The sequence below is a fragment of the Eretmochelys imbricata genome, chromosome 1, assembly GCF_965152235.1.
Source record: "Eretmochelys imbricata isolate rEreImb1 chromosome 1, rEreImb1.hap1, whole genome shotgun sequence".
NCBI classification, from domain to species: domain Eukaryota; kingdom Metazoa; phylum Chordata; order Testudines; family Cheloniidae; genus Eretmochelys; species Eretmochelys imbricata.
Window position 1 is genome coordinate 186,728,070 of NC_135572.1, and position 21,520 is coordinate 186,749,589.

At 46.5% G+C, this 21,520-nt stretch overlaps 1 protein-coding gene across 1 annotated transcript in view; it reads right to left on the reverse strand.

Moving 5' to 3' along the window:
* Window positions 1–21,520, reverse strand: part of IGSF3 (immunoglobulin superfamily member 3) — a 110,288-nt gene that overhangs the window by 28,822 nt on the left and 59,946 nt on the right. The window contains exons 3-5 of the mRNA XM_077807286.1: window positions 21,097–21,486; window positions 18,906–19,307; window positions 13,380–13,784 (exon numbers count right to left, since the gene is read on the reverse strand). Coding sequence (XP_077663412.1) covers window positions 13,380–13,784; window positions 18,906–19,307; window positions 21,097–21,486 — 1,197 coding nt within the window. The remainder of the gene's footprint in view (window positions 1–13,379; window positions 13,785–18,905; window positions 19,308–21,096; window positions 21,487–21,520) is intronic.

Here is a 21,520-nt window from a genome sequence, read left to right on the forward strand (position 1 = left end):
ACTTAACGTCCACATGTACCAAGCTCACCTAAATCCACAGCAAAACCCCAGCTACCCAAACCTCTGCATAAGCATCCACCTCAGCACTGGTAATTTTCCAGAAGTCAATTGATTAACATTGTATTTAGTGCCACGACAGTTTGGGTAAGAACAGTTTAAACTCCCATGTTTCCAAATATTTGCTGCAAAGGGTCTGCAAAGTGATATATCCTCTCCCCGAATCCCTCCGGCTGAGAAGTTATCTGATCTCTGTGTGCCCAGGCCAGTTTTGAAAAGCAAGAGCTTCACTAGATAAATGCTAAGCTTTCCTGGAGGAAACTAGTTACAAAAATGTTAAATGTTGAGGACAATTATAGTTTGAAAACTGCACATAAAACCTTCACCTTAACCTTCACCCGCTAAAAACAGAAGCCTTCATGTCATGTCAAAACCTGAAATAAACATAATATAAAGGCCATGGAGGAGGATTCCCAGCACAAGCTGTATCTGCCATCAGAACACAATATACTGCTCACTGATCACTTGTAAATTAAAATAGGGAGATAGAAAAGCTGGAATAGAGAATCTGTAGCGAGCAGCGGACACAGCAGGTAAAACTCACATATTGAGCAATTTAATCAATGCCCCTTCGAAAAGGTTTCAAATGAATAGCACTGGAGCAAAGGGAAAAACATTTAATTAAACTCTTCACAAAGAGCAAGTTACACACATGCCCCTGCCTATTTAATTTTGGAGCTAGTTCATTAATGGTCGGGGCTCCAAAAGGTGCCTGCATTGCACACACACAAACCAGGCAACTGGCTACCTGATTTATATACACTGTTATTTGATTTGCACACATCAATATATATGCGATTCAGAAGCTTCTTTCGCAATTGTGGCTTTACATGGCTTATAGACGGATTGACAAATAGAAGCTGGAATTTTGGTGGCGGTTAGAGAATTCTCCTCTCCACAATTAAGAGAACAATTTACCATTATAGGAACAGCTTAGGAGCGCAGAGATCTAGGGCTATATCTATGCTACACAGATGCTACAGCAGCACAGCTGTAGCTACTCACTGTAACGTAGGCACTTCCTACATTCACAGAAGGGTTTCCCCCCATTGATGTAGGTAATCCACCTCCTCAAGAGGCAGTAGCTAGGTTGATGGAAGAATTTTTCCATCAACCTAGTGCTTTTTACACTGGTTTTTACACTTAGATCAACCTAACTATGGTGCTCAGGGTACAAAATGTTTCACACCCCTAAGCGACGTAGCTAGGTGGATCTAATTTTTGAGTGTGAACCGGGGCTAGGAGGTTCCACCCTCCAGACCTAATAAGTGTGCAGGGTTTCTAGTACTGCCATCCTTAGACAGTTTCCTTGATTTTGCTGTGTAGGTAAATCATTTAGTCAGGAGTCTAGAACATGTAACAAAACACTACAAATATGTAACTCCCCACAATATATTTTTCAGGAAATTGTCACCCTAAAAGGGGAAACATGGGAACACAGGAACAAACAAAAGGTCCATTGAATCAGGTACCCTGCTTTCCTGCTGTATTATTTTTTAAATGGGTGCCTGGAATTAGGCTTCTAGATTCATTTTTATGCACTTAAACATGGATTTGGGAGCCTAAATAGGTACCTATTGTGACAGATTGACAATATCCTGGACATAACCTATGGAATTAAGATAAACTTTAATAAATAAGAGTTAATGTTTTTGATTCCACTGAACTAAAAATGCAATTGTATGTAACTTCTCTAGAAGCCTGACTAATGCAATCTCTGGAATTATTATTAGGAATTCCAAAGAGCTGTTTGGGACAATACACGTGAAGTGGGAAGTGCTAATTTCCTTCCAAACCCAGCCTTTTGAAGCTATGACCTGGGAAGAGACACCCATTGTCTACTAATTACCTGCTCCTGGGAACTCTACATCTAGATCAAAGATGCCCAAACTGTATAAAAAGGAACTAAACTGTTCATGGGGGTGCTAGTTCTGAGCTGAGGATATGTACTTGTGACCACAAAAGAGAAGGGGGGTGGGGGAGGACCCACCCGCCAGAGCCCAGTTGGAGACTGTTTGGGGGAATATCTGGTAAGCTGATTAGCATGTATGCAGGTTCTTTTAGTGTTTTTAATATGCTTTCTCTGTAATGCTTATACCTTAAGTATAAATAGGCTTGCATAGGAAGTGTTGCACTGTAATTTATAACTGTGACAAAAGGAGAAAGGCAAAGCAGGCCTGCTTAGCTAGTCTGACTTTGCTGGTGAATTCACACCATATAATCAGGGAGCTTTGCAACCTAGAAATACTCTGGTCAAGAGGGAGAGAGATGCATGTCTCCATCCAATAGAGGTGACTGTCCAGGGAGCCAGAAGACAGAGAGTGGGTGCCCTTGCTGGATTATAGAGAGGGAAAACAAGTGCAGCTGTCCTGAACTGTGACACCTTTTTTAAAAAAACATTGGATCAGGTGCCACAACCAAATGGAGCAAAAATCCAGCTCGTCTAGTACTGTATCTAGCCTCTGACTGATGCCAGATGCTTCAGTAGAAAGTGAAAAAAAAACAACAAAAAAACAGCCCTTTACACTTGATTATGAACCAATGCCCTGGAATAGCTTTAAAAGGAAAATTGCACTAATTTGGTTTACTCGGCACAGAGGTATTAAAACGCTACTGGGAAAAAACAGTGAATTCCTTACTTTATTTACACAGTTTTCCTTACAATTGGTATTTCTGAGCCTAGCATGGCAGGTAGCTGTCTGAGTGAAGAGTAAAGCCACCTACAACACTCCCAACTACATAAGCCCAGAAGAAAACATTGTGAACCAATGTGTTAAATCAATATTCAAGCAGACTGGAAACTGGTGGCACACTGCCAGGATGTTGAGCACCAACCTGAAGGAAAGGGTGAAAAGTACACTGACCATCTGTGCAGAAGAATAAAAGAGAGGGTAACAGAGGGGAACATTCAATGTGGCACAGTGATTAAAAAAGCAACTACAATCTGCGTTGCATATATATGGGGAGCATATTAAAACAAGGAAAGAGTTCTTTCCTTTTACACAGCACTGTTAGGTAACAGCTGGTGTTATCCTTTTCAGCTTATGAATGGAAACCTTGTAGCCCAGGGTGGGCAAACTTTTTGGTCCGAGGGCCACATTGGGAATGCTAAACTCTATGGAGGGCCAGGTAGGGAAGGCTGTGCCTCCCCTCCCTCCCACTTCCCGCCTCCTGACTGCTCCCCTCAAAACCCCGATGCATTCAACCCCCCCTGCTCCTTGTCCCCGGACCGCCGCTTCCCGGGACCCTACCCCCTATCCAACGCCCCCTGCTCCTTGTCCCCGGACCACCCCCTCCCGGGACCCCACCCCCTATCCAACACCCCCTGCTCCCTGACTGCCCCGACCCCTACCCACAGCCTGCCCCTAACCGCCCCCCCGGACCCCATGCTTCCTGTCCAACCCCCCATGCTCCCTGTCCCCTGACTGCCCCCCGGAAGCCCCTGCCCTTTATCCAACCACCCCGCTCCCTGCCCCCTTACCATGCTGCTCAGAGTGGCAGGAGCTTGCAGCCACGCCGCCATGCTCCCCGGCAGGAGCAGCGGGCCAGAGCGCGGGCAGCGCAGTCAGCTGAGGCTGCAGGGGAGGGGGGACAGCTGGGGAGGGACTGGGGGCTAGCCTCCCCGACCAGGAGCTCAAGGGCCAGGCAGGATGGTCCCACGGGCCAGATGTGGCCCGTGGGCCATAGTTTGTCAACCTCTGTTATAGCCTCATGTTTAGAACAAATGCTTGGGACTTAGGACTCACACATTCTATTCTCTGTTCTGCCACTGCCTTAATATATGGCATCTGGACAAATCACATCCTCTATGGCTTAGTTTCCCCATCTATAAAATGGATGTGAACTTTGCCTCACAGAGGGTGGGGAGCTCTAAGGATTAATGTCTGTCAAAAGCTTTGAAGACGGACAGCGACAAGTAATTCAGAAGTGATATGGGTGCTGACAGGGGAGAAATGAGGTTGATAAAGCATAGGGAGGGAAGAAACACAAGAAGAGATGAGAGGAGTTCAGTATACACAGCCGGTGATGAAGGAGGCTACAGGGGGCTACGATTCTGGTTCTGTATGTACATGCTGTAGGCAGGCGGGAGAAAAACTGCCCATTAAATAACAATGAGAAGAAAAGACAATGATTCTAAATTAAAAGAGGAAAAAAATCAGTTTAAATAGCAGCCAAAAAAAAAAGTCAATTTGAGAAAGGAAGCAAATTCTGGATTAAGGGATAGAACTAGGGCTGTCGATTAATCGCAGTTAAGTCCCGTGATTAACTCAAAAGAGTGCGATTAAAAAAATTAATCATGACTAATTGCACTATTAAACAATAGAATACCAACAGAAATTTATTAAATATTTTTGAATGTTTTTCTACATTTTCAAATATATTGATTTCTATTACAACATAGAATACAAAGTGTACAGTGCTCAATTATTATTTTTGATTACAAATATTTGCACTGTAAAAATGATAAACAAAAGAAATAGTATTTTTCAATTCACCTCATACAAGTACCATAGTGCAATCTTTTTATTGTGAAAGTGTAACTTACAGATGTAGATTTTTTTGGTTACATAACTGCACTAGGTAGAACCCAAGCCCCAGAAATCCTTAAGTCTTAGCCAGACAAGCACCAGATGAGCTAGCAATAAGCCAGGTAGGACATGGACTTAAGTGACCTAGTATAGGGACCTTCTAGCACCAAGAACTCACAAAATATCCCAGATGCTTCCCAGACATTAAGGGACAAAATTTTGGCTCTCAAACTCCTATTGTGTTTTCCAGACTCCCAGTAAAAACATGGAAGCCCCCCACATTATTATTGTTATCAATAACTTTATTATACTTGGCTCTTACAATGCTTTTTCATGATCAGATCTTGAAGTATTCTGCAAAGGAGATAAGTCATTATCCCTGTTTTACAGATGGGGAAATTGATTGAGACGGAGAAGTCAAGTTTGTCTACATCATCCAGCAGGCCAGAGGCAGGAATAGAACAAGGTCTCCAGAGTCCCAGGCCAGTGCCTTAGATGCTTGACTGGCTCTGCACAGATATCTGGAGGCAGAATTTGGGCTTGTATCTCTAAACACAAAGTGAAGTCTGTGGAATATAGCATATCCTACCAGCAGCATCTGCAGAAGAGAGAGGGCAAAGAGGAAAAAGGACTCAACAGGTAAGTGGGAGAGAAAATGCCAGTAAAGGGGAGATGGGCAGGAGTGGGAGAAAACAGGATTTGATGCATTACTGTGGGGAAAGAGCATTGGGAGTCCTCGGTCAGGGAGAAGACAAGTACCCATGGATGGAGGAGGGAGCCAGAGCAGGGAAGCTGCATGTGTGAGCTGCATGGGAGGTAGAACTCCCTTCAGTAAATCTGCAGGCTTGGAGGCTGTCTCTGCCACAGAGGATGAGGGGTATGGAAAAAAAGAAAAAGCTCTCGTACTGTTGTCAGAGAATGCAAGGCCACTTGTTTTGTTCTCTTACGAATGGGCTGAGATAGAGCACAATTATGGGTTGCACAGAGGCTCAGTCACTTTATTTTGACTGTTAAATGTGAAGGTCACAGAGAAGCAGCAGCTTGGTGGCAGGACAGGAGGTTTTATTACTCCAGTGATTAAGGGAAAGGAGCAAGGCCCTGAGCATCCAGCAGAGAGAAGGCCATTCTGCATCACAGTTACAGTCACCATTAATCAGCCCGATCCCGCTGTGTGGAGCCCTGGCGTTCAGAACGAGGGGTCTTCTCAAGCATCCTTTAACCCCTTCACCACGGAAGCATGTGCATTGCTGCATGCAGCTTTTCAGAATACAGGAGTTAAAAGTGTCCAGAGTAAATCTGGTTTAAGATCAAAGCAGCAGAATTAAGATTGTATCCAGTCATGATCTCAGTTATGCTAAGAGGGCTTTATATCAGCAGTTCTCAAACTGTGGTTCGGGACCCCAAAGTGGGTCGCGACCCGATGTTAATGGGAGGCAAAGTGCAGAGGGCAGGGGGACATGGGATCATGTGCCTCCCCTCTCCCCCCAGATTTCTACCTTCCATTTAGCACAGAAGTTTTCAAACTGTGGGGAGCACCATCTTACGGGGAGCACACCCCACAGTTTGAAAACTGTTACCTCCTGCCAGGAGCGGGTGGATCAGAAGCTGGTGGGAGCTGCCTGGCCTGCTTGGGCCCCTGGCTCTTCGCACTGTGGGAGCTGGGGTGCTAGCTGGCTGCCCACCCGGCAGCCCTCCCTGCCCTGCTCCCCAAGCCGGGCCACCCCTGCACAGCTGGGCACTCCCCAGGCAGGGCGGGCAGCACAGCTCAGAGTTGCACCCCTGATGCACTCTTGCCTCTCCCCCGAAGGAGCCTGGTGCTGACTGGAGAGGGGCCCCCTGGAGCTGGCTTGCCGCTGCCCTGGTGCTCCTGGTTCTATGGCTGCTCCTTGTGACAGAAATGCACTTCAAGTTACGAACTTTCAATTCTTCAGCTAAAATTAATCCTTTAAGCAAAAAATATTTGCATGTGACTTGTACTGTGGAAAGTTACAGCATTTAAAGCGGAAAATCTATTTCACATTTGAAAATAACTGGCTATTTAAAGAGAAATTATTATTGCAATGTTTTACATGAAAGCTGTAGACGCTTACAGTCATTAATAAGTATTGATAAAATATAAGCACCTTGTTTTTTCAGCTCAAAGGACCCATGATGAGCTATTAACATGAAGTTCTACAATGAGAATTAAACTGGTCCTCAAGCGAATTACTGTTTCTTAATTGCTGGGTATAAGGTCACACAAGCCGCCTCATCCTCCAAAGTGATGAATGGGCAGTTACGTGACCCCCCCCTCATGTTTAAATTGTGCCTCCCCCCACTGAAAACATTGCCTCTGCGAGACACTCTAAAGGAAGGCAAACTATTAGTACAGTAGCAGTGGTGGACTACTCAGTACCTGTCTCAGGATTCCTTACCAAGACAAAGCACAGCTCATCACTGTGAAGCAGGCTCTCCAAGTAGCATTAATAGACTAGTTCAGCTCAGCAGCCTCCCCTACCCATTGACGGGTTCATCCTGATAGCCCCTAATAAACTAAACTTTATGAGGCAGCCTCCAGAGAGCCCCTGGCTGCTAATTAATGCGCTAATGAAGAGCCTGGCTGTCTTGTTTGCTCGACAGCTCCCTGGTCAATCAACCTGCCAGGGCCAGGCTTGCAAAAGGGACTCCTGGAGACTGCTGCGGTATCAGCCCCCTCCCCCCCCTCCCACATTCATTGCCCATTCAAAACCCAAGCAAAAGGGGGAATTTATAGGGAAAAGCTGGAATCACCCCATGTGCCTGCTTCAGGATTAGTCATGAAAGAACAGGCAGGCACAGACAGGGGTACAGGAGGTGGGAGAGGGAATGGGAAGGGCAAGAGAGGACGATGGTAAAAATCAATCCATAGAAGCAGATGTTGCTGCACTTTTATTACAAGCTAATGGCCCACACGTATTACGGTCTCCAAGTCCAGTCCAGTGGTGGAAAGGGGGCATGTGGCTGTCAGAAGGCAAAGGACACCGTTAATGGTTTTTGACTTCAATGACCCTTGTACACAGGGGACAAACAGCAATTGTGCTTCCTAGTCCATTTTATTATGCAGGGACACTGGGGTGAGAGGAGGTGGCCAATTGTAGATGGATTGCTAGCAAGGAGTTGTCTATCACTGGCATCTAGATACCGGTATAGTCAAATGAAAGCAGCGGGCATCAGGAAGCCTGAGCATAGCTGGTGTGAGGGACGTTCAGGAGAGCAAAGGTCACTTGAGCTCATGTTTGCTGGGACCAGGTAAGAAGAGGCAGTGAAAATAAGAGGAAGGGGAAGTTGTTGGCCACCTCTGCACACCAATCCCCTTCTCAAACAGCAAGTTCCTGGTTAACCCTGTGGCCTTTGCCAGCCTTCCTACAGTTCAGAGTTGCTAGCCTGGATGTCCCCACAGGATGCATTAATGCACGCATGTGCCCTGGGGCAGGCCAAAATTCCCAGTGGGCCCCATTTCTTCCCTTTGGATAAAGGGGCTCTTATCCTGGCTGCTGTGCAGGCTCAGAACTTCCCTTCCTAGGAGGAGAGCAGAGGATCTTTCCCGCTGTGTGCACACGCACTTGTGTGACTAGGGACAGGACTGCTAGTAGGCTTGCTACAACCCACAGCCCTGATTTGTACGGATCTGTAGCACAAAACACTTCTTGATACTCAAGTGCTGGATATTCTCAAAGCCAAAGGTCCTCTGCCAAAGGACCTCATCCTTCAGCCGCAGAGCAGAAAGATAAGTGTGTTAATGCACATGAGGACTATGGCAATTCAATACCACCACAAGACTGCTGAAACCTTCTTGCCAAGAGTCATATTCAAATGTCCAAGCCTGTACAGACTGCAACACAGCCACCCATTGTGTACTGCACTGACAGAGACCATCTGCTGTCCTTGTCTGATCCCATAGACATGTCACACCTGCTGCTCGGAAATGTCGTACTTTGAATTAACAGTTCCCTTTGCCAAAAACTTGGCAGAAAGGTGTACAGTTTGACAAAGCAAAGGGAATGGAGCGGAATCTCCCTGTGTCTACCAGCCCTGCCCCGTCCTGAATCTCCTCTCACCCAGAAGTCTATCCACATCTCTCTTCTGCCCCTGGCTGGGTCTTGACAATTTTCACCTTCAAAGTCGCAGGAAGAAGAGGGATCGGAATGGGTTAGGGTTCCACTCATCTGAAGTACGTCTCCTCAGCAAGTCTAGCTGGGCCAATAGCTCAGCCCTGCACTGCGTGCCATGGAACTGCAGGGGGGTCACTGGGGTTCACAAGGAACCTTAAGACTCCTCTCTCCCACTCACGCCAGAGATTCAAGTGCAACAAAGAACTACTGTGCCCGGGCTCTGTAGGGATGAATCTGCCCTGAATGATCACCTACTGGCCAGCGTGGCAGCACTGTCAGAGGGGATCAGTCAGCACCTCCTTCCAGCTGGAAAGGGGCAGAGGCACTGGAAGTGAGTGCATAAAGGAAAAGATGGTGGCTTCAGAATGGAGTGGAGCAGGGAGAGAGCACCTTAAGAGACCTGCCTTTGGGACAGAGAGAACACACGTTTCAATAGCAGGAGAGAGCCAGTGACAAGAGGAAAGTCCCACAGGAAGGGCACAGGTGAAGAGAAATCCCCATGTGCACATCCAGGACTTATTTGAAGTTCAGACAGAGCTCTGAAGTTGTCAGGAGTGCTGCAAGCTGTCTTCGAGGAAGGAGCTGGCCTTGAGTTGTCTTGTTTTATTTTTCTTTCCTGACCATTGGACACTGTGCTCATGCCACCGGAAAGCAAAGGGAGCCTTGAGAACTGGGAGGAAATGAGGGGAGTGTTGCCATCATTGGCAACACAGCAATTGCCATAGTGGGTCCGTCCTGTCTCTGATTTGAATGCCGGTCTGCAGTGACAGGCCAGTGCTCAGACTGCATTACATTACAGGACCTCTTCTTCTCTGAGAGGGATATCTAATGTCTTAACCTGCTCACTTGACTTGCCCATATGCCAACTGGGAGAGAGTGCATGCACGGGAGTGCAACCCTCTTGTGGCTTTAGATCTCAGAACAAGATTTCCTGGACTGTGTAATTGCACTGATCTAGCCCAGCTCAGTGAAAGAAGCACAATACCCTGAGTCTATCACAACAGGCCTATAGAAGTAGGCAGGCCACACAGATGAGTTAATTGAAGTTTCCTCGCTACCTGCCAATGCACCCTACAGCAGCGTTTCTCACACTGGGGTCTGCAAGGGCACTCCAGGGGGTCCATAGTAGAGTACCACAGGGATGTGTGCTTTCTGCTTTCATTATTTAGATACATTGGCTGCTGAAAGCCACAGTGAAGAGGTATAGCATCTGGGAAGTGATAACTTCCCGTATCTTCTTAGCTCTCATAAGGAAGCTGGGCTGGGCCTGGACACTAGCTGGTTTGGCACCATCCCAAGAACATTCAGAGCACTGCGGATTTAGTAGGTGGCATTCTTACCTCTATCAGCAATAAACCAGTTACCCAATGTGGGGTTGTAAGGTACTGAGCTGTTGGCAGGATTATCTTTAGAATAAGACATACATCCCCATCTCCCCAATGAGACAAAAAGTGAGATCCTGACCTCCTTTGGTCATTAAAGATCTCACAGTCCCTTTATACTCTAACTCTCCTACTCCTGCTAATCACTCACATTAGACTGAACTCCAGAGCTGTCTTCCTGAATTCTCAGGAGGATACAGCATTCTTCACTTCATGTCCCTCATTTTTGTAGCGATTCCACGCATTGATAAACAGCATCCGTTATACCTTTACAGCCTTTATCTACCGACTCACATACTAACTGTTTAGAAAGTGTTTTGAAACAGTGCTGAACGGTAAATTAATGCCAGTTGTCTGAGTGGTTTAGAGTTGCTGACACTTGGCCTCTAAGAACTGAGCCGAGATCACTTTTAGTCACTAGTGGACTAGCTGGTTTGGATCTGAACTGATGACCTGGAGATTAACTTCAGTGTCACATTATTATTCTGAGCCATCCTGGTTTTGCACTTCCAGTTTGTGTCCACTAGGCCAGTGGTTCTCAACCAGGAGTACACATACCCTTAGGGGTACACAGAGGTCTTCCAGGGGGTACATCAACTCATCTAGATATTTGCCTAGTTTTACAACAGGCTACATAAAAAGTACTAGCGAAGTTAGTACAAACTAAAGTTTCATACAGACAAAATGAAAAAATAAGCAATTTTTCAGTAAGCTGCTGTGACACTTTTGTACTTTTATATCTGATTTTGTAAGCAAGTAGTTTTTAAATGAGGTGAAACTTGGGGGTACACGAGACAAATCAGCCTCCTGAAAGGGGTACAGTAGTCTGGAAAGGCTGAGACCCATTGCACTAGGCCGAGCAGCTCTGCTGTAAAAAAGCTGTTCCTCCATACATGACCTGATGGTTGAGATATGGCTGTGGATGGCTCACTAAGTGCAGAAACTGCCTGACATTGCCACATGCTTATAAACGGTTATCATTGCAGCCACACACAAGTTATCTGAGTCTGCCAAGCCCTGAGCAGCAACCAGATCCAAACAGTACATTGCCTAGCTTTCAGCCATATCGCCTCAGGTGCACGCTGCTGATCTCTTGCCTTTCTATAGCACCTCACCTCAACACACTTGACAGACTTATTTATATTTTGATCACAACTCCCATCACTGCAGACAGTCACTTTTGGGGAGGAATGCAGCAGCCATTTAGTTTAGGACAGGAAATGATAAATAGGATTTTTTTTTAACATTTAAGTTCAGTTTGACAAACTTTGACAGAGCTGGGATATTTTGATCTCAGAAAACTAAAGTTCAAGATTAATGCACAGGCTGAAGGATCTTGAAAATACGTACTAGCCAGATGTGTATATGACTCATAGATAAGACTTCTGTAAAAAGCTGCATTAGGTTAAAAAAGAGGATGGTATCCTGTTGAATTTTGGTAAACAGGATTATTTACTTGAGTTAGAATTTGTCCAGGGCACTGTGGCTGATGCCCTCTCTCTTGTACATAAGTAGCCATAGCTCTACTTTTCTGTCGTCTGAAAGCCAGCACCTCAGCAGTGCAGGTCTCACTAGCAGCAGGGTGAGACATTGGTTAAGTATTGACTGATGGAAGAGGGCTGCCTACTGAATCTCGTGCACCACCTGGGTTTTCTCTGGAGATCATCCAGACAAAGAACCAGCAAGACCTGACCCTATTTAGCTTGTAAGAGTGAATGGAATCACAACACAAATGAATGTGGCTGCAGGCAGCGGTTAAGGAGACAGCTTGTGTCTTGGAGGCTGCCTGAGGCACAGAAATTAAATGTGTAAGAGAATGCAACATTGACACGGGGAGCTCAGCAAGAGGAAATGGGAGAGAAGGGACACGCCCTCCTTCCCTTTATTCCCCTATGGGCCATAAACCCACAAACATTACACAATGCTCATTAGACCAGACTTACGACTTGGCTGCAGAGGTTTGCCAAGCAAAGCTCCGGCCTCGTTTAGGAGATGGGGTGTGCAACAGATCATAGACACACATTTCATACGCCCTATTAATGCACTAGTAGAGCTTGAGCGTCGCAGGAAGGAAGTGGCAGTTCCATCATGCAAGGCCTCTAGCTGGCCTTTAAATCTCCCCGTGTGTGCTGTGAGGTGGATTTCTCTTCCTGGATGGCATTACTAGGAATTCACTCACACACAGCTGCATTACAGAGAGGTGTGTTACTTCAGGGACTATCTCCAATCAAACTTGCTTCCCAGGAAAAGGAACTAAGAAGATGAGAGTCCCCATCCTGACCTCCGGCGCACCCCCGACAATAAGGCAGTTATTACAAGGCAGGATAACAGTATGGGAGTCAAGACAAAAAGGAAGGGATTACCTGCATGTAAAGAGAGGGACAGATGAAATAATGATGGCACAGGCACTGCAAAAGCAGACTCTCATACTGAAGAGTGTTTGCCGACTCATCCAGGGATAGCCACACTCAAGTTGGGGAGGAAGGAGGGAAACCCCCCCACACAAGAGCAAGGCGTCTGGCAGCACAGGAGTCTAGGGTAGAGGGTGAATGAGTGGAAGAAATTTCCAGTGCAGTAAGAACTTGGGCCACGATTTTCAGACGTGACGAGTGATTCTGGGTGCCCAAGCTGAATGAGCCTGATTTTCAGAGGACAGGTGGCCCAGTACGTTCTGAAAATCACGCTGCTTTTTGACAAGGGAAAGCTGGGCCCCCCAAAATGGAAGCACTCCAAAGCAATCATCCCTTTTGAAACCCTGGGCCCTGCTCTCAAGCAGAACTTGGCTCTGGATGCAACATGTAACCGGGAAAAGCTACTGCACGTCATTCACTGAGAAGTGCATGCAGACAAGTCTTGGTGGGTGCGTATGCATAACATTCATAAAGTCTGACGGCATGACTATGATTAGTACAGCAATATCTAGGGTTAAGGCCCCACCATGCTAGAGTAAGATATGAGATGCAACAGGTGGGAATAAACAAACAGAGGGAGGAAGAGTAGCAGTGAGAGGAAGGCCCGGTTACATGCACTGACAGTATGTATAACGTGCAGGTCTGAGGTGTTTTTTCCTTGACATGTAAAGGGACAGTAATGTTAGTCGTCCTTGCTGGCGGCCATAGCTGTACCATCACATCGTTGTTAAAGGAGTTTAGAGCTAGGAGGTTTTTGCCTCTGCCCTTTGGGGAAGGAAAGAGGGCAGAATTTGAGTCATGAAAGTGAGTTTAGTCCTGTCACTTTCATGAGTTCTAATCCTTCAGGACACCGACCGTCAGGGCTCTTACCTGGCCTCAGGACCCGGATCTCTAGTAGGTTGGAGGTCCTGTCTGCCAGTCGTGTCCAACTGCTGTTGTAGTTCTTCCGCCACAACTCGGCCACACACTGGTACTTGCCAGCCTCAGTGTCACTGGCTCGGCTGATGCTGAGGCGCACGTTGTTGCTGGACTCTGCTTTTTCAATAGCAGTGCGGGTCCGGAAGCCCGTGTACCTGTCTCCCCACTGGACCCCACCGTCCCGAGTGAAGGTGACCAGGTCATGGAATTCTGTGGTGCCCGCTGGCTGGAAGCGCCATGTCACAGACACTGGGACCCAGGACGGATAGTGCGGCTTGATGATACACTGGAGGTCAAATGATTCATTGTAGGTCACTCCAGGGGTTCTGGATATGGCTGTGACAGCAAAACCAGCCTCTGCAGAGACAGAGAGAGAGAGAGAAATGAGTGAGACTGAAGAGAGTTTGTAGAACTCTGCCAAATGAGGCCTGCCACAATGCCATGAATGAGAAATGGTTACAGCAGTGGTTCTCCAATTACATGACATGGAAAGCTACTGGTGCTTCTCGTTTCCCATTACTAAGTTACCTTAAAAGCACCTAAAACACTTCAAATACAGTACTTGCTCCACAGGAACTCTCCACGTAAGCCACTGCTGCAGTGCGACAGGGATGGTATTTTATCCAACAGGAGGGGAGGTGGCTCCTACAGCCCTGAATGGGAGTGGAACTGTCGGTGAGAACCTCTCTTCTATCATATGGTCCATACCAATGGTTTTCAACTCATGGGCTTCAACCTGTGGGCCACTTGCAGTCCAAGCAGCACAGAGCTGTGGCCCATGTGTCATCCTCATGGCCACACAGGTAGTGTATATATATATATTGTGTAGCTGTGGCCCACATAACACACAGAGAGCTGCATATGCAGCTCACAATGGTAAATAGGTTGACAACCACTGATCCACACTACCAAAGTACTGAAGAAGGGAACACTGAGCTAATAGGGAGGAAGCTAGTAATCATGGAGAACCTACACAACAGCCAGACCTAAACTGTAGAAACTGGATGAAAGTTTGGCCACTAATCTCATAGCATTTGGACCTGGATTCAATACCCACCTCTTGGCCCAGGCTTTCCTGCAATAGTAACATCGTTCTTTTGTATTAATAATTTTTCCCTGCCCCCATATCCAAGCCTACCTCCTGGTGGCACTGAAGGGGTGACGGGAGGGGAAAGAAGGGACAGCTTGTTGGCATTTATACTCTTGAGAAGTGCCCATCGCTCTAGTTTGAGCACCAATATAAAAACCCTGGATAGAGAACCCCTGAGTTAGCTCTGGTTTTAGTCTTTATGTGACTCAGTCACCTAGGCAGTGGCTTTCATTGTCTCTCAATTATAGCTATATTTGTGTTGGATCATATTAAAGAAGTTCTGTATTAAAATCACAAATGAGTTTGATTCCCCACAGTTTAAATTCTAGGGTATTACTAATTAAGAGGTCTCTTGGTTTTTGGTACTGTTTCTCTCCCTCTATGTGTGAAACTTGCAAGCTGCTAATTGTGTTAGTACATTCTAAGAGAGAGTCTGTTCTCAAAGCAATTCTTTGTAACAGAAACTACTCACACAGAGAGAGACTCAAAGCAATACTCTGTAACAACAGAAACAGCTCCCAGAGACTCCCCGCCCTTTTGTTGTATTCATCTCGCTTTGTTAACAATTGTGATTAAAATAGAGATAGAGGATGTCTGTGGATGGATGCTTGGTGTGGATAATAACTGAATGATCAGGGAGGTGCCAGCCTAAGAATCCAGCGTCCATCGGCTGAAGAAGGCGTCAAGTGGAAATAACCAGAGGACCCCCGGAGGGCAGACTGGAATCCACCCAACAGCCTCAAGAATGGGAGAATCGAAGAACAAGATAACATCTGGCAGCACGGAGCCGTCAGGAATGTGCTATCTGCTGATTGATTCAGCAACAGCATGATGAAGCAATTCCCATAGACTGGCATAGGAAGAAATTCCTATAAAAATGGACTTGAGAAAGTGAGAACTTTGGGGTCTGATTCTGCAAACCAACGTCCAAGAGCATCAGATGAGCATCTGACAAGGCCCTGCTCCCTCCTCATGTCCAGGCCATTTGGCCAGTGGCTTGGCATGAGCAACTCTAAGGCTGGTAACTATGATAACAACCTTGCAGAACGTGTGTGTGTGAACAAATATGAAATTGAATGGAATGTTGAAGCTATAACTAACTGCTTACTATGATTCTTTCTGTATTCACAATAAATGTGGCATTTTGCCTTTTCCCCTTTAATAAGATCCTGCTGGTTTTTATTTTATTGGTATAACATTTGGACTATATATAATTTATATACCCACCCACACCCTATATAACACATATTTTCTGGATTACATTTTTCAGAATTTTTGTTTTGCTTCAGGGTGTTTTAAAACTAACACATTAAGGTGTGAGGACAATATATTCTTAATTAACTATCGTAAATTCAGAATTTACAAATTTTATGAAGCCCTCAATGTAGTTCTGAGGATGCAGTCCCATACATGGATCCAACAGAAGCAGAAATATTTGATATGTCAGAATAGATTATCAGCCTACCAAGTGCTGTAAATTACTGACAAAGAGAATTCTTCACTGCCTTGAATGCAATATCAAGACAGATTACAAACCTATGGAACACTGGCCAGGTGGCAAAAGGAGGGAATAGTCTTTGCACTCAAGACTACTCATGAGATGGTACCTTCTGACCTTAGGGTTAAACAGATATTAATTAACAATAGTAGGCAGTTGGGACATTAATTGCAGTGAGCAGATTACATTCCACGTGCCAGACTTGCCACAGAGCAGCCACTAAGATCTCTGCACACTTATAGCAAGAGGGCTCAGGAATCCTAATAATCAAAAGATGTCACCATGGCAGGGTTCCGGGCCATGTAATTACTGCAAAAACAGGTCAGTCTTTGGGATTAAAGCTTTTAGAAATGTGTTTAATGATTATCCAGGAGAAAAGGAAGAGGCCCAGTGAGCTGCCCGCATTGCAAGATCTCTGCATCTCATTACCACATGATGTGTGGCAGCCATCCTACACAGGGAAGTACATATCAGGCCCAGTCCAGAGCATAGCCAGCACGTCAGACACTAGTGCTAGAGACTGAAGGTGTAGAAGGCTGGTTTAATTTTAACAAGGTCATTTGGTCTTGTATAGGTAGGCCTGGTCTACATTTAAAAATTAAATAGACCAAGCTTGGTCACTCAGGGCTGTGAAAAATGTTGTGAGAGCCATAGTTAGATTGGCCTAACCCCCAGAGTAGATGCAGCTACGCTGACAGAAGAATTCTGCCGTTGGCTCAGCTATTAACTTTCGGAGAGGTGGCAGAAAACCCCTTCAGTTGATGAAGGAAGTATCTACACTACAGCAGCAAAGCTGCACCGCTGTCGTGGCAGCTGTAGCCGCTGTAGTGCAGACATACCCTTAGTCTGGGCAAAGGAGCATTACGAAAGGACTTCTCGACTGCCATGCAGGAATCAGATCTGCATTCTCAGGCTCTCAACTCTCATGTGCTCGTTACATCCAGCAAACAGCTTTCTTTTAGAGCGACCAATTGCCCTGACTAAATACAAAAGAGGGAGGGGAAGTGAGGCTTCCTTCAATGCCATGTTTTCTCTCCTCATCAGTTCCTGATCCAGTGAATGAGCCCAGGGCTCTGTAGAAAGCTTTCCCCCTCTCCTCCACATTGATCTACCAAGAACACCTCAATCCTGGCCTGCAGCACACGTGCTATTTCAAGCTCTGGGATTCCTCACAGCCTTCCCTGTGCCCCTTAGCTCCGATAGGCAGCATTTCTTACTATTCCAGCTCTAGGAGCACCCTTAACACAATTCTGTCTGTGTACACATCAGAGGACAGCTATTCCCCAACTGCTTGCAGGGGCCAAGGTCCCTAGCACTCTGCAAAGGGTGGCAGGACCCTCACATATTCAGAGGCTTTTGGTCTCCTCTGGCTGTAGTAATAAAAAACACTACCTTCTTTAGCACGGGCCCATCGAGTATCACAAAGCACTATACAAATATTAAGAGGGGGGAAAAAAATCAGACTTAGCAAAAGGATGTCAGACATTTTCTCCTTCAAATTTTATTGGGCTATAGTAGCACCTCTTGGTTATATAAACAGGAACTAGTTATGACCTGTCAATCTGAGATTTCTCTGGAAGAGGGAACTGCAGTGGAAGGTCAATTTATTAACTTTTAATTTCGTTTTCTGGAACTACTGGGAAGTTTTACACAGCTAACTTTCAACAAGTAGAATGAATTACTGAATGTGACACTCCCATTTTAGAACCAGGTGACTCCAATTACCGTCTTACTAACTTCCCCATGCACACCCCACTCCATTCCCCTACTCTTCAATTCCGGCATGAAATTAGCTGCCAGCTTCACCAGACTACACAAAGTACAAATTAAGATCTGCAGCTGATTCTCAGCTATGCTGATTTACACCAGCTGAGAAACTGGCCTTAATTCTTTATTACCCATGAATCTTGCCAGCTTGTATAAATTCGAAAGCAATGCTTTCTAGCTCTAGACAGAATAACTCTTAAGAACAGGTCAGAACTGAAGGGGAGGAGGGAAAAGCAAGATACTAATCAGAATGTGATATGATTTTAAAGGTCTTCGTTAATACTGTATAGCACTGGAAAGCTGCGAATCCATCCCAACTTTCCAATCACAACATACAGCAATTGTTTATAGTCCTGGCATTTTGCATGTTATAAGCTTTCAAGAACAGTCACTGGTTCTTCAGACCTGCAGGGCATTTTTGGCACTGGTCCAGCACTTAATATAGCAAGATCTAGACAAGACCAGTGAGAGTCTAAATCCATGCAGTTCCCAAAATGCCCTCCTTTAAACCATGTGGTTTTTACTGTATTCAACACTCAAAGGGATTAGTTGTGAGAACAGGGCACCAGCAATCAGGACTCCTGGATTCTATTCCCACTTGGCCAGTAGACTCATCTGTGTGGTCTTGGGCCAGTCGCTGAGGGCCTGATTTTCAGATGTGCAGAGAGCAGCTACTGCCAACATCTGATGGAGTTGTAGGTGCTCAGAATTTCTGAGAGTCAGGCCCATAGCCTCCCTGCACTTTACCTTCCTCATCTGGAGAGTGGAGAGAATATTTACCTAGTCCACAAAGAAGCCGGGAGGCTTAACATTCACAAGGCGCTACAGAAGTGCCAATTGCCATTAACCATCCTACTTCCTACTCTGTGCCTCTAATGCCACACACGGGAGTTCCCCGGTAATATGACGTGCTGCACTCCTCCAGCAAAGGCACACTGACTCCCACTCAGAAACAAGTTTCCATCACCAGAAGCATGCCCCTCCCTCTAACGCTTAGCTCTGTAGCCACACAGTGCAAGCCAGCAATGCCTGAGACCGCCTCCTGACTTGCTGTAATCAAAACCCCAGGAGGGTGAGGTGCTGGAAAGCACTGCACAGTCACCACAGTGCCTCTGGTACTCACCCAGAGCAGTGATGGATACGGGCGTGCTAGCGTGCCGCTCCCCAATCATCTGCCACTCCCCATCTTGCGTCCGTGTCCACTCAGTCACACGGCACTCATAGTGGCCCTCATCTGCCTTGACACTGTTGAAGATCTCCAGGGTGAAGGAGCCAGGCCGCACCTGCTCCATCTGGATGCCCCCATAGCTGCTACGTTCTGAGTAAGAGGGACCCGGCTGCAGCGTGCCATCCCGATCCAGCCGCACAACATCACTGCGCCTGTTCTGCTTGTCCACAAGTTGCCAGGTGACGGAGAGATGGCTTTGGGGCCCAAATCCCGAGCGCACACTGCAGCCAAAGCGCAGGCTCTCCCCCTCTAGGATATTGCTGGCATTGTTGGCCATCTCCACGGAGATGCTGGTCTCTAAAGAGACAGAAGAGAAACGTGTCACATGGAGGAGATGATTATACTCATCCATTTGCCAGTATGCAAGAAAGATAGAGACTTTGGAAGCAGTTCTTCCAAACTTAGGTGTATGAAACGACACACACACTGATTCTGCGCATGGCTAACTCGTGTGTACAAATATCCAAAGCGTGCACATGGCCAGTGACTCGCTACTGGGGAACTTGTGTGCCTAAGAACAGGGAGGGCCAAATTTTGAAAATCTGTCCCATTACTGCCTGTGAAGAGTCACAACATCTTCTGACCACAGGTCCAGGACAAGACTGTAGAAGAGGAATGTGCTGAAAACATGGGTGTTATTACTGGTACTGTAACTCCTGGTTCTGCCAAAAGGCTTCCAAACCCATTTGATTTACAACTATCACAGAATTCTGATTATCATCTTGCTATTTCCAATTCCTATGCAGTTTTCGCAGCTGTTCTCTCACAAACTACTAGAGCTTGCTATCAATGTTTTATGTCATCGGAAAAGTGGGATCCTGAAGTTTCCAGAGATATAAAGACTTATGGCTTGATTTTCACAGGTGCTGAGTGCTGGTAACTCCCACTGCTTTTTGTGGGAGTTGCAGATGCTTAGCACCTTTGAATAAAACATTAAGTCCCGTTAGTTTGTTTCTAGGACTGGTGGTTATGAAATCTCACACATGAAATCTGTTACGGTTCTAGTCTAGAAGTGCTACTTTTTAGGCATCAATCCAATCCAGGACTTCTGACTAGTGTAATTTTCAATCCCAAATGAACAAGAGTCCATGCTGAGAGAGTAAAGGACTATAATTGACCCTTACTTCAGGATAAATGGCTTCAGAACAAGCTGCATCTCACTACAAGATTAATAAATGGGAGGTAAAAATTACACAAAAGCTTTTCTCAGCTACTCCTTTGTTTGCTCAATATATATCGTTGGGTTAACTTTGAAGATACTTGCGTGGCTTGTCACATCAAAGTTATTTGAGTTGGAGAGAAAGAGCAAGACAAAGGAAATGAATGAATCAGAGGACTAGCTCTTCTTGCCCTGTCTTTTCTGTATTTATCACACCCCCTCCGACACACACAAGACATTCAAACAGGGTCAGACAAGAATGTTTTCACTAGGGTGGCTGAGTGAGGCATCCAGTGACCGAGTTGGATCTTTGTGCTAAAGAGCGAACGGTGGCTTGGGAAGGATGCAGTTATTTCTGCTCCTTGACCCATGGCACATCCCCTCTGATCTGAGGAGCTGATGGGATCTCCTGCAAGAGCACCAAAGCAGGGGCAACTGAGCAGCAGGCATGAACACATTTCCAGTGGCTGGGCTGCTTCCTGGATGAACTGGGAGCTGGTTTAGGACCAGCAGCACTCCCAATTCAGCCTTTTAAGGTGGGGTAACACCTTAAAGTTCCCAGCTTCCTACTGGGAGGTGGGAAGAGTGGGAGAATAAAGACAGGGTCCCCATTCCCTGCTCCAGCAAAAATCCCAAACTCCCTTCTCTGCTATCGAAGTAAGAAGTACAACCTGGGGCAAACACCAAGGCAAGGGCCAATTTTTCCAGCCTAAGAACCCGAGTAGTGGATACCTCCCTCCCTGGCCTTTAAAGATCTTTCTGGCTGGGTTTCTAAGCCTCACCAACAAGCCTTCACTGTGCATGAACTTCTCCGGTTGGGGTCCCACCCCAAGTGACAACAGCTAAGTTTCTCAGGCAGTCTCTGCTTTGCATGGGAGGGCACACACAGACACAGCACCATGCAGAAGCATGCCAGTCTCTACTTACTGAGGGGCAAGACCGTGATGGGCGTGTTCTTCGGCCGCTTGCTCTCCTTGTCAATGAAGTCCCCCGTCACCGTCTTCTCCCGCTCCGTCACCCTGCAGTTGTATTTGCCGCTGTCCTCCAGGCGGAGGCGGTAGATCTTTAGAACAAAGACATTGTCGCTCTCCTTGGCTACCTTGAGCTGCCCCAGGGCCTCACGCTGGGCAAAGTCACTGTTGAGGACGGGCACGGCGTTGGGCCCCAGGCTGGCAATCAGGGAGCTGTTGAAGGCCCACGAGATGGAGAAGTAGCGTTCTGGGATGTTCTGCGCCTCCAAGATACACCGGAACGCCACAGGCTCACCCACCGTGTATGTCCGCTTCTCTGTCTCCAACCGGACACTGAACTCCTTATCTGGAGAGAGACACACCAACGCGCAGCAGTGTCA